The following is an 18,324-nucleotide window of genomic DNA, read 5'->3' as shown; positions in this document are numbered from 1 at the left end:
AACCCCTTTAAGTCACAGTGTAATAATTTCTCAAAACCTCAAGTACTTATCAGTGCTGCCAGTAAGTAGCAAATAGAACAAACCCATTGAAAATGTATCCTGCTTTAGACAGTTCCTGAGGTGGCAGCAGAGAGCACTGTTTTAGACTGGAAAGAATACGCAATCTACTTCCTGAAGGACACACAGCAGCTGATAAGTGCTGGAAGGCTTTTTTTTTTTTAATAGAAGTAATTTACAAATCTGTATAACTTTCTGACACCAGTTGTTAAAAAAAAAAAAAAAATTCTCTAAAGTACCCCTTTAAACCCTTTGGTACCACCAAGTTAGAAAAAAAGCATTGACGCTTGCACATATCCAGGCTTAGATGGATTCATATGAAGATATGCTCCTAAAGCCGAGGTTAACACCAAGGGCTTTGCTTGAAATGTTCAACAGATGAGTGCGGCACATCCGTATGATGTCTGCTATATATGGCTTTAATATAAGCAGTAAGCTCTTAAGGATAAGCACAGTCATGTACATATGTGAATAGAGGCACAAAGAACTGGTGGGAATCAGTAGTGTAAGCACCGACACTTGCCTAAATATATTAATATAATTTTGGCTTTAATGTTTTCCCGTTGGGCACATCTGGACACCCTTTATTACAAGTATTACTTTTATTTGTTTGTAGGCCTTATATTACTATGTTAGAAGTGCGCCGATTCTACACAAGAGAGGTTAGAATGTATACATTTAGGAAGGCTTTAGAAGAATTCTAGCTCTAATCATCTTATTCAAGAAGTCCTATCTTGTGGATAAAACAGAAAGACCAAGGCCAGGTGAAAAATCACTGGTCCCAGGGTCAGATTTGCTTATGGGGTACCATAGATTTCTCGGATAGGCATAATGCAATTAGAGGAGCCTACAATTATAGGTTTCTACATGGCTCAAAGTATTGGAGTCCAACACTGACTTACTTCCTCTTTCTGCATCATAAGGACGGTGGTTCACCTACTAAGGTACCATAGGTTCCTCCGATGGGCATGATGATTCAATCATAGGTCTTTACTCTACTCTACTTGTCTCAAAGTAGCCTAGTCTGACCCTGACTTGACCCTTCTTTCCATGGTAGAGAATTTGGTTAAATTTGATGGGTGTGTATCCTTTTCCAACCTTATTAAGTAACTTGTCTATAAGGTGAATGGCCTAAGGTACCATAGCTTCCTCCCATAGACACAGCTACAGGTGCCTAGGTTTCCTAGTCTAATGCTAACTAACTAAAAGAACTATGGCGGTGGCAGGCATACTCATGTACCATAGGTTCCTCCAATGGGCATGACCCACTTACAGGTGCCTACTATTATAGGCCTCAACAGCCTATACAGGCCTCCAAGCTGGCCTAATCTAAAAATGACTTGCTCCCTCTCTCTGGGCTAAAGGAACTCCAATTTCGCATTCTTATCTAGGAGAGGTTGGCTAGAAAACATGGATACAGTCATAGGCTGTATCCATGTTTTCCTGTACTCTCTAGGGTTGCATCTAACTTTTTCAGCCACTGGTAACCAAATGCCAAATGAACAGGTTAGGACGAACCCGCTTGGGGTTGGCTCATCTATAGTATCTAGAATACCACATATCTGTGCCCCATTGACCCAAGGTGACCATTTCTAGGTAGCTGACTGACAACATATAATGCCTATAATACAGCTCTCCTAGACATTTTGTATGTAGTGAAACATTCTACACCCTCAGACGTCAAACTTGCCATTCATGAGTCTTATGGATGATGTTGACAACCATTGTGAAGGGCACATGTGATTCACAACTCTTAGTGTGGCCAAGATTTGTCATCCAGCTACATGCCCATCGGAGGAACCTTTGGCACGCTGCAGGGTGGCGACCATTGTGGCCGTGTAATGAGGTAATCTTGCCGTTGGGAAACTGTGATCTAAAACATGAGTAGACAAATCTACGTCTTATATACTGGTCCGTTTTTAATTTTTAGGTGGAAATTCTGTATAATGTAACTCTTCCTGTAACTAATAACATCTCCTTGCATGGAAACCACCTCAAAGTAATAATGAGAGATATAATGATTTCGTTTATTTATGGAAGATCTCAGTTTCCCAGTAAATAGAGTGCGAAGAATCTAAAACTGATGGAAAAGTGGCCGGTGCTCGGGGGGAATGTAAACATTGCTTCAGCCTGTGATCCCTACTCTAAACAGCTACGTTCGGAGAGGCCGCGCTGATACATGATACCGATCATTTATCATAACAAATATACCTCACTTAAGAATTAAGAGAGTGCGGGGTCACTTGTCAACTACAGCGGGGAGATACTATTAACACCCAATCTTCCTATAACCTTGCTCTCTTGGGTAGCCACAAAATGTTAGGGGCCTGGTTTTAATACTTAATCTTCTGCAACCCCTAAAACAGTAAACTTCACTAAAGAGGTCTACAGAAATGTGCACTGAAAATCGAGAATTCTATGTATGACTAGTCAGGACCAGCCCAAGGGACCCCTGCTATAAACCGAAGGAAGAGGCTGCCTTGGTCTAGTGAATGTTGCAGCCCTTAGGTGGCTTGGTACATAGGCTAAGCATCAGTACCAGGCACTCCAACATGGATGGAACTGTGTCTGGGTCTATTCCATCGGACACTCAATAGGTATTGTGGAATGAGCCACTGCCAGACTCCTCTGGAGGATTATCTCAATTGAGAATGTAATGAACCAACATGCCCTGAGATTCCCATTAACAGTATATAGTTGGTCTTTCCCACCAAAACCAGTGGGTTCAGCCTGGGTTCAGCCTGTTTAAGTCCTATATGTATTACAAGTCCCCTATAGATGCTGGGAAGTCTTCATCTTGAGGCTTTTGCAGTTGGAGCAGCTGTCACAAGCTCATATAGCACTCAGGGGTAACAATGGGCCCCCTAAGAACTATAAGCCTTAGCATTTGTCACTGCTGCTAATACTAGTCCTCTACTGTTGGGGAGAAGCCAGGAGAACGGAGACAGGATTTTATTCTTATATCATACTCTAAGAGAACGGAAACCAGATAAGTACTGAGGATTCAGGAGATGGATCCTGTATAATCAGGGCCTGGCCAGCCCATCACATCCCCAGGAGCGACCAGATTAATAAGATAATAGAACCCAACAGGGCTGGCCTTAAGGTAGTCGAAATCAGCTTTAGCATAGGGCGGACATAAAGTAGCAGTGGCCACAGGTGGTCGGCGATATGGCTACCTGCACTAATGGCTCGGCCATCTGTGTGAGGATACCATTAAGACATGGTGGGTCGGGTGAGGGGAGAGGATATTGGAAACCACTGCTGTATAAAGTCTTTTGCGTATATTTATTACCATGCTGAGTGTGGGAAAGATGAGCAGCCTGATTATCGGAAAGCTGTCGGGTGTCTGATGGCAGATTGGTCAGGTCTATTAGCAGTCTCGGCATTAGACCATGGCTCATTGACTGGAAACACTCCTACTAATAAGAAGGACATCAGTCTGCACCTCCCGCTGCCATCCTGGTGGTGATGAGCTGCCATGTCACCTCCCTCTCCGTATTGTTTATGGTGCTTTTGATAGATAGATAGATAGATAGATAGATAGATAGATAGATAGATAGATAGATAGATAGATAATAGGGTCTATTTATACAGAAAGATTATCTGACAGATTATCTGCCAAAGATTTGAAGCCAAAGCCAAATGACCTGATCTCTGTTTATAGTCTGTTTCTGGCTTTGGCTTCGAATCTTTGGCAGATAATCTGTCAGATAATCTTTCTGTGTAAATGGACCCTCAGATAGATAGATATAAGATAGGAGATAGATAGAAGATAGATAGATAGATGATAGATAGGAAGGAGATAGATAGATAGATAGGAGATAGGTAGGTAGATAGGAGATAGGAAGGTAGATAGGAGATAGGTAGGTAGATAGGAGATAGATAGATAGATAGATAGATAGATAGATAGATATTCAAGCGCAGAAATACCAAAGCACTCCAAGGGATAACTTCAAAACAACATGTTTATTTCACCCGAGAAAAAAAGAAAGAAAGAAAGAAAGAAAGAAAGATAGATAGATAGGAGATAGATAGATAGATAGATAGATAGATAGGAGATAGATAGATAGATAGATAGATAGATAGATAGATAGATAGATAGATAGATAGATAGATAGATAGGAGATAGATAGATAGATAGATAGATAGATAGATAGATAGATAGATAGGAAATAGATTTCCCGAACCACCATGACTATAAGCTTTAACTGGCATAACAGCTGAACTCCATTAAAGTGAATGTGGCCAGTCTGCAATACCAGACACAACCTGTAGTCCGGTGAGGCGCTGTCTTTGGGAGAAAGCCATGTCTTACTAATCCTAGGCAAAGTGCAATGGCAATTCCCTGTTGTCATGTTCAGAATTGATCTTTTATACTAAGACCTGGTTGCCCTTATGTAGGAGACTACAGCTCTGAGCTTTGCTGCCAAAGACCCCATGGAGGGTCAAAATTGGAAAGCGAAAGACTTGCATGTATCTTCCTTTAATGCTGGACGATTCCACAATTCCAAGGTCTTTGAAGTTGTGAATTCCTTCTCCCAGCTGTGGAACATTCCCCATTGCAGCGAGGTGCTGACAAGCCAGGGTACAGAACATCACCCCCCGTAATGCAGTTTCATGGAGGACTTTATGAGAACAAGCGTTTCCTTTATTGCTATTAGGAGTGTAGGATAATGATGGCCAAGCCAAGATTCCAGTACAGGTCCTGTTCTTAAAGGGCACATACAGTCTAATGATCTTCTAGACTGTTTTATAGAAGATGTAACTCTGGGCAACACAAAAAGTAGGAATACTAGTAAGACATTTATTGACAGTTTGCTAATTTATTCCATGTAATATCACCGTTCCAGCATATATGGTCTAGAGCAGAGGTGTCAAACTCAAATACACAGTGGGCCAAAATTAATAAATTGGACAAAGTCGCGGGCCAACCTTGATAATTATTGAAGGACAAATGTGGCGGTCCTGGCACTGTCAGTGGTGTGCGTCTCCCAGCGCTGGGCACTATGATAAATGACATAATAAATTGCTATGATATGATTAAATCCCAACCCATATAATAGCCAGCCCTCCCCAGTAGTTTCATATAGTAGCCAGCCCTCCCCATAGTTTTATATAGTAGCCAGCCCTCCCCATAGTCTCATATAGTAGCCAGCCCTCCCCATAGTCTCATATAGTAGCCAGCCCCCCCCATAGTCTCATATAGTAGCCAGCCCTCCCCAATAGTCTTATATAGTAGCCAGCCCTCCCCAATAATCTCATATAGTAGCCAGCCCTCCCCATAGTCTCATATAGTAGCCAGCCCTCCCCAATAGTCTCATATAATAGCCAGTCCTCCCCAGTAGTCTCATATAGTATCCAGCCCTCCCCAGTAGTCTCATATAGTAGCCAGCCCTCCCCAGTAGTCTCATATAGTAGCCAGCCCTCCCCATAGTCTCATATAGTAGCCAGCCCTCCCCCATAGTCTCTTATATAGTAGCCAGCCCTCCCCAATAGTCTCATATAGTAGTCAGCCCTCCCCCATAGTCTCTAATATAGTCTCTCATATAGTAGCCAGCCCTCCCCATAGTCTCATATAGTAGCCAGCCCTCCCCAATAGTCTCATATAGTAGCCAGCCCTCCCCATAGTCTTATATAGTAGCCAGCCCTCCCCCATAGTCTCATATAGTAGCCAGCCCTCCCCAATAGTCTCATATAGTAGCCAGCCCTCCCCAATAGTCTTATATAGTAGCCAGCCCTCCCCAGTAGTCTCATATAGTAGCCAGCCCTCCCCATAGTCTTATATAGTAGCCAGCTCTCCCCTATAGTCTCATATAGTAGCCAGCCCTCCCCATAGTCTCTTATATAGTAGCCAGCCCTCCCCATAGTTTCAAATAGTAGCCAGCCCTCCCCAATAGTCCCATATAGTAGCCAGCCCTCCCCAATAGTCTCATATAGTAGCCAGCCCTCCCCATAGTCTCATATAGTAACCAGCCCTCCCCAGTAGTCTCATATAGTAGCCAGCCCTCCCCATAGTCTTATATAGTAGCCAGCCCTCCCCATAGTCTTATATAGTAGCCAGCCCTCCCCATAGTCTTATATAGTAGCCAGCCCTCCCCATAGTCTTATATAGTAGCCAGCCCTCCCCATAGTCTTATATAGTAGCCAGCCCTCCCCATAGTCTTATATAGTAGCCAGCCCTCCCCCATAGTCTGATATAGTAGCCAGCCCTCCCCCATAGTCTGATATAGTAGCCAGCACTCCCCCCATAGTCTGATATAGTAGCCAGCCCTCCCCATAGCCTTATATAGTAGCCAGCCCTCCCTCATAGTCTCGTTTATAGTATGTAATTCAAACTCTGAATTCCCTGGCGGGCCAAAAATAATGGCACCCGCGGGCTAGAGTTTGACATGACTGGTCTAGAGAATCCTGGATCCCATATAATACCACCATACAGAGATATAATATCACTGCCATACAGCTTCTATATAATAACCATGCTGTTCAATCTCAAATAATACTGCTGCGTACTGCTTCCAATTACACAGAAAGATTATTTGACAGATTATCTGCCAAAGATTTGAAGCCAAAGCCAGAAACAGACTATAAACAGAGATCAGGTCATAAAAGAAAGCCTGAGATTTCTCCTCTTTTCAAATCCATTCCTGGCTTTGGCTTCAAATCTTTGGCTTCAAATCTGTCAGATAATCTTTCTGTGTAAATGGACCCTTAGGATCTATCTTAGGATAGATATATGTTTATCCCAGGCAGGTTTAAATATAGTTACTGTAGATTTACCTACCACATCTGCTGGAAGTTTGTTCCAATCATCTACAACTCTTTCAGTAAAGTATTTTTTATTTAATGTTGCTTCTGATCTTTCCACCAACCAAAGATTCTGTCCCCTTGTTCTTGTGCTCAGTTTTTTTTTAAATTAAAATCACTCTTCTCTCTTCTTTCTTCCAGACTATACAGATTTAGATCCTTAAAGTGACACTGTACCCACAATCTGTCCCCCCCAAACCACTTGTACCTTTGAATAGCTGCTTTTAATCCATCTGTCCTGGTCTGTCCTGGGGTCCGTTCGGAAGGGGATGCAGTTTTTGTCATAAAAACAACTTTTAATCCTACAGCGCTATGTCTAACGGCCGGGGCTTACATTTGTATATGCATTAGGCTGGCACCACCTCTCCGTCCTTCCTCCCCACCCTCCTCATCTTTAGGAATGATCCAGGAACATTTACTGCTGTTTGAGCTTTGCACAGGTGTATTAACGATCCAGCCCATGTTTATTATACACACAGGTGGGGAATAGGAAGCAATCTGCCTGGAGCATTCCTAATGATGAGGAGGGTGGGGACGAAGGACAGAGAGGTTGTGCCAGCCTAATGCATATACAAATGTAAGCCACAGCCGTTAGACACAGCGCTGCAGGATTAAAAGTTGTTTTTATGACAATAACTGCATCACCTGCCGAACGGACCCCAGGACAGATCTTAGATTAAAAGCAGCTATGCGAAGGTACAAGTGGTTTGGGGGGGTCAGATTGTGGGCACAGAGTCGCTTTAAAGGGGTAGTGCGGCGGTAAAGAATTATTGACAGAATAACACACATTACAAAGTTATACAACTTTGTAATGTATGTTATGTCTGTGAATCGCCCCCTTCCCTGTGTCCCACCACCCCCACTCGTGTACCCGGAAGTGTGGTGCGCTATACATACCTTTCACGTGCCGACTCGTCTCCGATCTTCAGTCTGCAATGTCGTCTTCGGATGGCCCGGCCGAATCCCTCCGAGCGTCCTGAGTGCCGGTCGCTCTCTGCCGCGTCATCAGCTGCTCAGCCGCGATTGGCGGAGCCAAACTGTGCTCAGCCAATCGCAGCTGAGCATCTGATAACGCTGAAGAGGGCGGCCAGCACTCAGGACGCTCGGAGGGATTCGGCCCGGCCATCCGAAGACGACATCGCAGAATGAAGATCAGAGACGAGTCGGCACGTGACAGGTGAGTATAGCGCACCACATTTCCGGGTACACGGGTGGGGGTGGTGGGACACGGGGAAGGGGGCCATTCACAGACATAACATACATTATAAAGTTGTATAACTTTGTAATGTGTGTTATTCTGTCAATAATTCTTTACCACCGCACTACCCCTTTAAGTCCTTCCTGACCATTTAACATTTTGTAACCCATATTTGGACCAGTTCTAAAGATAGATGTAAAGAAAGACAGATAGCTAGAAATAGGATATAGAAAAATAGATAAATAGCAAGATAGAATAAAGATAGGAGATAGATAGATAGATAGATAGATAGATAGATAGATAGATAGATAGATGACTAATAGATAAAAGATGTTGGATAGGTAATAGATACATGGACATGAAATTGTTGAAAGATTAAATAAACCAGTAAAAAATAAACAAACAAAAATAAGTAAAATAAAATATATAAATAAATGCAGAAATAATAAATAAATATAGTAAAATAATGATGTTTTAATGTGACTTTCCTCTCTTGTGTCTCCATAGTTGTTGGTGGGGGCTGAAGACTGCCCGACAGGACAGTACACCAAGAGCGGAGAATGCTGTAAAGCCTGCGGGTCCGGCGAGGGTGTCGTGCAGCAATGTGGGGTGAACCAGACTGTCTGTGAGCCCTGCCTTGACAGTAAGTAGCATCAGACTAATTGTATATATTTTTATATGTAGCTGATCTATTATTAATGCACTGTGGCTCTGCGTGCTCTTTACTCCTGCACTTCCATGTCCTGTATAGAGCTGCCCTGGTTTGTCTTTATACATGACTTTATTTGATATCTGTATTAAAGGGGTTAAGTCGGCAGCTGCTCCCCAGACCCGGGCACCGTACTGCCCCCCTTAGGGGCCTCTCTTTATGTCCTTCAAATCAAAATCTGGATTCCATCTGCCATAATATAAACCTCATTACTATAAAATCAATGGCACCCTGCCTCCTTCTTGTCGTGTCCTTGACTGTGACCTTGGGAAGGAGGGAGATAATATTCGCTGTAGTAGACGTGGAATTGTCTCTAATATTCCCCTAAAGAGAGCGGGTCCATAAAGAATCACAGTGGTCTGACCATGATCCGATCATAGCGACATTTCAGATTTCAAGTTCAAATCAGAATTTTTAATTATTGGATTCATTGTGAGTTATTGTAAGAATAATGCACCAGGTTCACATCATCTCACATAAGCAGATCGCACAGGAAATTTCCATTATAGGATTAAAGTAAATTATTTGTCGTCCACAAATATGTCATTTTGAGCTTAATTTTTCAGAGCTCCAGATCCACTGTACAGTCATAGGGTAGAATTTATTAAAGCAGGTGGCAGCCATTTTTGATATGTGGGGGTGTGGTTAATGTGAAGGGTGTGACAAATGATCATATAACAAATGTATTAAGATTTAAAAGGATTGTCTAGCGAAAACCTTTTTCTTTAAAATCAGAAAGTTATACAGATTTGTAATTTACGTAATTTACGTCTAATTAAAAATCTCAAGTCTTCCATACTTATCAGCTGCTGTATGTCCTGCAAGAAGTGGCGTTTTGTTTTTATTCTGACACATTGCTCTCTGCTGCCACCTCCAGTTTCCAGAGCAGGAGAGGTTTTCCATGGGGATTTGCTGCTGTTCTGGACAGTTCCTGTCATAGACAGGGGTGGCAGCAGAGAGCACTGGAATGAATACACCACTTCCTGCAGGACATACAACAGCTGATAAGTACTGGAAGACTTTTAAATAGAATTAAATTACAAATCTATATAACTTTCTGAAAACAGTTGATTTGGAATATATATATATATATATATATATATATATATATATATATATATATATGTATATATATATTTTTTTTAATGTCAAAATTTTTGATAGGTCGGGGTCTGACCCCCATCAATCACTGGAGTCGGCAAAAGTGCTTTACTATACACTACAGTGGTGTGTGAACTTCCCTGAACTCTCGTAGATAATTCATAGCGTTGTACCCTAAGGCTGGTGATAATCTCTAACCCAAATCACTACTTGAGTCATGTTACCTGCTTCACGTCAACAGAAAGGAATGGGAAAAGTCACTGTACTGGATTCTCCTCATTCATAAGATTCAAAGTTACAGTCAAATACCATGGGGTTGTTTGAGGCAAGAGAAGGGGTCTGTAAGTTTTCTACAAACAGCGCCAGTCTTGTCTAGTGGCTGGCTCTGGTATTGCATATTTCATTAGAACAGCTGCAATATCAGTCCAGGCCCGTTTCTAGCCACATACAGTATCTGACTTTGAAGTTACTTTTACACCTCCCTCACTGTAATAATCCCTATTGTTCCCGGGACGACCACCACCCCTAACTTTTCCAGTTACAGCAAGAAGACGATGAGTGCTGGGATAATCCTGCTGTAGGAATGAGTCCAGGACCAGCACTTCTGTGACTCACAAGCCGCTATTACAGAGAAGGGTTTTAATGGGATAAGTTAAGGATGCAAATTACTGTAATACCAGCAAGACAAGTGGTATTAAACTCTAAACACTCAGTATCCAGCCGGGGAGCGCGCACTTCTGCCTCTGTCCTCAAATGGGATTTCAGGCCTTATGGGGATCTCATCAAAACCTTAATTGAAATGTAATGGAGCATTGAGGTTTACTTAGGCATTACCATTGCTGTAAATGAAGAGGTTTAGCCGACAACTAAACGCTTTGCAAGAGCTGAAGAAGTAAGTAACACTGGCATGAAGTACTGGGTGCACTACTTCTGGGACATAAGATGGGTCGGACATAGCAGGAGTAGTAGCTAGGCTTTCCTAGTCATGGTTTAGGTTACTGCCCTAATACTTTGGCTAGTCTCATATACAGTAAGTGTAATTTGACCCTATAACCCAAACTCACAACCAGACCGGTGGTCAGGCCAGGACTTGTACCCGTAATACAGATGCAGTCATGTGTCTTCACATTCAAGGTTTTATCTAATATAGTTGCCGTCCACACCATGCACACTCCCATCATCCACACCATGCACACTCCCATCATCCACACCATGCACACTTCCATCATCCACACCATGCACACTCCCATCATCCACACCATGCACACTCCCATCATCCACACCATGCACACTCCCATCATCCACATCATGCACACTCCCCTCATCCACACCATGCACACTCCCATCATCCACACCATGCACACTCCCATCATCCACACCATGCACACTCCCATCATCCACACCATGCACACTCCCATCATCCACACCATGCACACTCCCATCATCCACACCATGCACACTCCCATCATCCACACCATGCACACTCCCATCATCCACACTCTCTCAACAGGCACACACTACCACTCACTCTTATTCATACAATTTGCAAAAAAAATCACTTCAATCACACACATTCTCAGAAAACACAGACTTATACTTACATCTTACTAATTCTGCACCACTCCTGTCCTCAGGTTGTGTGTGGTATTACATTTCAGCCCTATTCATTTTAAAGAAATCGAGCTGTAATACCACACACAACCTGAGGACTGCAGCGGTGCTGTTCCTGGAAGAAAACAGCTATGTTTTTCTAATCCTGTATAACCCCTTAAAGCTCCCGTGATAGTGTAAGAATCGCAAATGGGCAGGGTCCCAGTTTGTCGCTGTTGGTTCCTTTCCTGCCCCTGTAATGCCTATGCAAAAGACCCCATTACTTAGGTTGCACTTTTGAGACCATATAACTGATGCAAGTTTTAGCCTGACCGCACTTTTGATGGCCCGAACAGCTGTCAGGTGTGATTAATTGCCGTAATACGGATGTAAAAACGCAGCTGTAACCTGTGTATCAACCAATGAAAGAGCCTTGAAACATCAGCCGCCCATATCAGAATCACCTCCAAAAGTAAGAGCTACTTTTCTGTGTGACCAGATGTAAGTTGCCATGTAGGGACATGTATCCTGACACCCCCAAGTCCAAGCTTGACTTATGGTAGTTTACCCTTTGCACTTCAGCGCCCCCTAGCAATTTACCTTGCCACTGCAGCGCCCCCTAGCATTTTACCTTGTTTATTACAGATGGGCTATTACTTAGTCTTACAGTTTTGTGAGGAGTTGTCATAGGCCCACGCTACATAAATCTACAATTGCTGGTGACTTGTTTGACGTAAAGACTGCCCAGAGGTATGTCAACTGCAAACAGCGGAGTAAAACCTGTCACGTTAATAGAAAACACCTGCTGACTGGGCGGCCGAGCTGTCATCACGTTCAGCTTCACGGCTGTATATGAACGCCTGCCATGCAGAGGCCCAGGGCCTGTTACAGGATTTCCTCCTATCATGTGCCATGTGGGGCGGATGGCTGTGGATCCAGGGTGTAAGTGTGACTATATGGTCAACAGTCTGAATATTCGCCATATCTCACTATCTCCATATTAATATCATGTTAACTCATACAGATTTAGAAATTACTTGGGCCAAACTGAAGCCTCTCGGCAGTTATGTGTTACCTCTGAGGAAGTCAGGTAGTCATTTTCAATCCAGTCCGGTGCTCCCTGCTGCCTTCTCTGTGCATGTCAGGAAACCACCAGAGTAGGAGGAGCGAATCTATAGAACAAACCTTCTGGTTCTCCAGCTTTGGACAGTTCCTGACATGGACAGAGGTGGCAGCAGAGAGCACCATGTTGGATTAAAAAGAACCCCACAACTTCCTCAGGGGAACAAAGCAGATGATAAGTACTGGAAGGCTTGGGATTTCAAATCTTTAATTTTTCAATTTGAAAATATATTTTTACTTTCTCCAGAGAACCCATTTAAAAGAGTGTAACCACTGGGGGTCTAATTGTTGAGCCTATGTGAGTGCTGCTATTACATCATCCCTTACCAGGTGCATCTTTATACATTTAGTAGCAGCTTTTGCTAGTTTTGTAGGTTGTTCTTATCACGTCAGTGGGATGGACTGCAATACCAGGTACTACCACTGCCAAATGTACGGAGCTGTGCCATGTAAGCAATAAAGCAATGAAGAAGCCTTCATACTTGCATTAGCAGCCTCTTTGTGTAGCTTATTGGAAGCGGTGCTGGGGGCCTGCCCCCCCCCCCCATTTTAATACATGTGGTCCAAGTCTATAGTGTAGTACAGGCGCTATTTTCAAAATAACGCAGTCATCTTTTTTCTCAATCTGTTCAATCCCAGGACTACATTATGACACTTTGTAGTGCTGTCTGAACTTTGATTTTAATTATTGAGTGACAGCTGCAATCTACAACTCAATGTATTGCTTTGCCCTGCAGCTGCTTAATGTGTAAAATCAATCATGTAGCGCTACAAGAAGTTACAGCCTAAAAGGAGTTGACTGAAATTAGAGAAAAAAGCGACAACATTTTTCTCCATAAGAATTGTCAATTAGTTCAATCTAATTTAAATAAATGCAATACCAGACACGGCCAGTGCACAAGGGAGGCGCTGTTTCTGGAAGTGAAAATAAATAGAACCACCTTTTCACCATACCTTTCCGGGATTAATAACAAGGGAATGCCATAAGGCAGATTTTGAAGCAAAAGATTTCATGGTGAATAGAGATATGTCAGGAGAGCTGACAGATCCTCTAAACGTACATGCAATCCCTTAATTGTTACATGATGTAAAACAGCGGAGCCTTCTTAATTGAATTATTTAATCTTGTATCTTGATCTAATTACCTAATTTCATCTTCTGATACGCTGAGCTGGTGAATTCCCTGTAAACACGGCATGCCACGGCTTCCAGGCGCCAACTGCTTTGCTGCAAGACATGCCGTAAGTGACTTATCACATGGCTAATCGGTCACAGTGGGCTCTCCTCCCTGTCCGGTGACGCCTAAGTCTTTGTTCATATTTTACTTTTATTTTATGTTTTGCCATGTAAGTAGGAAAAGGTACATACATGGGGGCCACAAGAGGGTCTTTATAGTCCATATGGCTGATTTGTGTTCCTGCTGTATAGAAAAGTGTGGTCTTTTTCACAGGACCGGCTCCAGGTCCTCGGGCAACAGAGCCTCAGTGGGCCCCTCATCCATCCATTGTGCACCCATCATCCACACAATATGCACAATCACTTGAGACGCCACTCACATAAACAAACACACTATATTGACACTGACACTAACTGATGCACACTGACTGCCACAGACTGTCTGACACTGACTGACTGACACGGACACCGACTGACTGACTGACACTAGCAGACTGACACAGACACTGACTGACGTTGACAGACTGACATAGACTTTGAGTGACTGACACACTCACTCAGACACTGACACACAGCACTTACAGCTCAGTCTTCTCCCTCTTCTCTGTCTGGCTGCTCTCCACACTGTAAGGTTGAGGACCTTCTGGTCATGTGATCAGGTCCTTCACCCCTTTTCATCCCTTTGCAGGTCCTGCTCTGTCTCCTGTGTCTTCTGAAAGTCAGCGCTCACCCTGCACTACAGTGAGCAAGCTAAAAATTAGAGCATCGGGCCCCTCTCTGTCTCTTGGCCCCTAGAGGCACTGTGGGCCCCTGACACTTACCTGAGTATGCCCTGTGCTGATGCCAACCCTGCTTCATTACCCACTTATATAATGGACCACCGATTTTTAACATTTAGCTGATAATCTTTAGGTATGTTTCACGGCCCGGGCATTGATTTTCAATTATCTCTAAAAGGTGGCACTAGAAAACCATCTTTTTTCCCCCTGCTAATTTACATACCTTTTCCCAAGGAGCATTGCCTGGTCTATAAGGTCTATAAGGGATATGCCATCTTAACAGTCTCTACACGGACACTTTACCCCCTTAAAGGGGTTATCCAGTGCTACAAAAACATGGCCACTTTTCCCCCTACTGTTGTCTCCAGTTCAGGTGCGGTTTACAATTAAGCTCCATTTACTTCAATGGAACTGAGTTTCAAAACCCCACCCAAACTGGAGACAACAGTAGGGGGAAAGTGGCCATGTTTTTGTAGCGCTGGATAACCCCCTTTAAACCCAACTTTCAAAAAAATAAAAATAAAAATACAGAATGCAATTTCTGACAAAGTGGAAAACTGAAGAACCTGTTTTTTTTTTTTTGCCTCTAGGGGGCCCCAAAGCTTGAATTCAATATACATGTAAATGCCAATGCTGCTTCGAGCAAAGCCTTACATAGCTGAGAATTGATGCGCTTAGAAGAACGTGTTAAAACAAATGATTCACTTGTCTCCCGCTATACAAAGGATGCAATGAAAGTCAATTATTTATGCCTCCAGCAGAACATTGAGTCAAATGCTGTAGTAATTCCCGCCGTCCTGTTGGGACTATGGTCTGCGTGCATCAAACGCATTTTTGGTGCCCTCTTCCCTGAAAACTGAGAAATAGGCTTAATGTTCACTTAATAGCTTTCCAGATACATGAGTGTTTCAGCATCACGGGCTGCAAGGGTTTAGGGACTCACAACACAATCACAGCGGTTCACATCAGGGAGCAAATCCTGCATCGGGAAAGATGCATGTAATATATACAGGATGATCAGACTGATATTTGGACATTGGGGGAATGTATGTAATCAGTATAACAAAATATTAGACTGCCTCCCTCTACTTAAAGGGAATGTGTCAAATATATTTTTTTAATGATTAGAATCAGATACTAAAACTTGTTCTTTTATTATAATCTGTTTCTATTTTCTGACTTTATTTGTCATTGTTATGGGGGCTGCCATATTGCCTGGGATGTTCTTAACAGCATTTAGTGACATGCTTTATGACAAGAGTCATGAACATAGACAACAATAGACAGTCTGTCCACTTTAGATGAATGTAAAACATCATTGAGCATGCTCTGTAACCTTTGAGGAGGTTATTCCACAGGTCCTCTATCTACTGATTTCACATGATGCTGTAATGCTGTACAGATCACTTTACAGCAGTCTTCTCTTATCACCACAGACATAACAGGAAGTCTCAGCTTAGTTTTAGCCTCAGTGGTGAGAATGAAAATTGCAGGATCTCAGGATTATTTTATAAAATGGATAGAAAAATAGAAAATTAGAAAGAATGTCACCGAAATTCCATTTAAAGATCCTTTGACACAAGAATGACTAAAAGTTAATCTATCGGTATTGTGTTATAGAGAAGGAAAAGCTTCTATTATATATATTATGTTTGTGGGGAAAAATTCAGTATAACTATAAAATGACTTTTTAAACAATAATTTCATGTTAAACTTTTTTTTTGCAACTTTTTTGTGACTTTTTAAAAAATATAATTCCATTTTACTATATCTGTATGATAATAAAATCTTAAAATCTTGCAGTTTTCATTTCACCACTGGGACTAAAACTAAGCTGAGACTTCCTGTTGTGTCTGTAGTGATAAGAAGAGGCTGCTGTAAATTGATCTGTACAGCATTTCAGCATCATGTGACACCAGTAGATAGAGGAGACAATAGCAGCTCCCTGTGGCACGACTTCTTCAAAGGTCTCAGTAATGTTTCAGATTCATATCAAGGGAGCAGACTTTGTCTTTTGTCATCTCCATGAGTCTTGCTGTAAACCATGTCACAAAATGCTGTTGAAAGCAAAATGGCAGCCTCCATGACAATGTACAAAAAGTAAAATAAAATAATTACAGTAAAAAAATAGAGACAGATGAGAATAAAAGAATAAGTTTTAGTATCTGACTCTAATCAGATACTTAAGTCAGTAAAATAAAATCTAGGTGACACATTCCCTTAAATTAGTCAACTCCGCCCTTCGTGTGAGTAATAAGATATTCACCAGTTGTCATCGGCTGATCGTTGATATAGGTTTGGACCTATAATTGTTGGCCACCGACTGCGCACCACTACGTGTAATAGCGATGTGTGGCCGGCAGCTGACGATTAGCAAAGTGAATTAATTACCTATCCATGGTCCAGGGCTTCTCCTGTGTTGTGCTTTTCCCCGGGGTCCCGCGCGGCAGCTTCAGAGTGTCTTGTCTTAGCTGACAGGCGGCTCAGCCAATCACAGGCCAGGACTGCCACGGCCAGTGATTGGCTGAGCGGCCTGTCAGTTCAGACAGGAAGCTCTGAAGCTGCAGCTTGGGACCCGGGGAGAAGCGGACCGCAAGAGGAGCCCTGGACCATGGATAGGTAATGTATGCCAGTTTAGTAACGATGTCCATGCAGCCCTTGGTAAACGATTATTGGGCCGTGTAATAGGCCCAGTAAACGAGCGCCGATCTAGCAGATCGGCGCTCGTTTACAGTTAACATGTAATACTACCCGCTCGCTCTCCTAATTTTGCTTTGCTTTTGTGGATACTTTAAATTAATCAATGGTAGAACCACCCACTGGACTCCTAAGCATGAGATTTCAATAATTAACGGTATCCTGAAACTTTACCCACAAAGATATGTATCAATCTGCTCAGCTCCTCTGGCTTTATAACATGATTTTAGTAGGCCTAGCTACATGTACAATGGGATAGGTCCCCTTTAAAATATACCTGTCATGTTGTAGATCAAATACAATCTGCAGGCAACATGTTATAGAGCAGGAGGAACTGAGCAGATTGATATATGGTTTTGTTTAAAAAAAAAAAAAAAAAGATCCAGTATAACTTGTATTTTATTCATTTAAATATTTGCTTAATCTGAATAGGACCGCCCACTTGACTACTAAGTCCAGAATGAGCAGAGATCAATAAATGACCAGTTACACTAAATATTTTACCCACAAACCCATATATCAATCTGCTTGGCTCCACTATGCTCTATGACACTGTCAGATCAGACAACATGTCCAGTGCGACAGGAACTCTTTAAAAGAAAGAGCCATATTAAATAGTTGCGGCGGCATTCTAAGCATAACACCAAATATATGGATGATATTATGCTCAGAATGTGGTGTAGAATTTCCATGATGGAAAACTTCCAAGGAAATCAGGCACTCTGAAGATTGTCTAGTAGCCTTCATTATGGAAATTCAAGCTCCTTGACCTCCATCGATGGGATCTTCTAAAGTGACATTTAGAAAGGGCAATGCAAACTGCGGAGTTTCTAACCCCTACAGAAGGATAGAGGTCCTCCATGAGCTCTACAGATTAAAGGAGAGTCTGTACCTCCGTTTTCCAGAGATAGGGTCCTAGAGGTTAGAGTCCCACCTACGCATAATTTACGCATGTCCTCTATATATGATTCGTAACCTGTTTGCCAAGTTTTTTTCTTTTCCGTCAGGTCCTTGCTAAACACTTAGAGCTTGACTCTTTTTTATGACCTTGTTTGTTTTGTAGACTTTGTAGACTTAGTTGATGTCAT

The 18,324-nt window shown here is 42.5% G+C and overlaps 1 protein-coding gene across 1 annotated transcript in view; it reads left to right on the top strand.

Annotated features, from left to right (window-relative positions):
- NGFR (nerve growth factor receptor) overlaps positions 1-18,324 on the top strand; it is a 54,968-nt gene that overhangs the window by 13,002 nt on the left and 23,642 nt on the right. Inside the window, exon 2 of the mRNA XM_069953210.1 lies at positions 8,570-8,705. Within this exon, the coding sequence (XP_069809311.1) occupies positions 8,570-8,705 (136 nt within the window). The remainder of the gene's footprint in view (positions 1-8,569; positions 8,706-18,324) is intronic.

The sequence above is a fragment of the Dendropsophus ebraccatus genome, chromosome 14, assembly GCF_027789765.1.
Source record: "Dendropsophus ebraccatus isolate aDenEbr1 chromosome 14, aDenEbr1.pat, whole genome shotgun sequence".
NCBI lineage: Eukaryota > Metazoa > Chordata > Amphibia > Anura > Hylidae > Dendropsophus > Dendropsophus ebraccatus.
The sequence above is the reverse complement of the archived record's forward strand: the minus strand, read 5'-3'. Positions and strand labels throughout refer to the sequence as shown.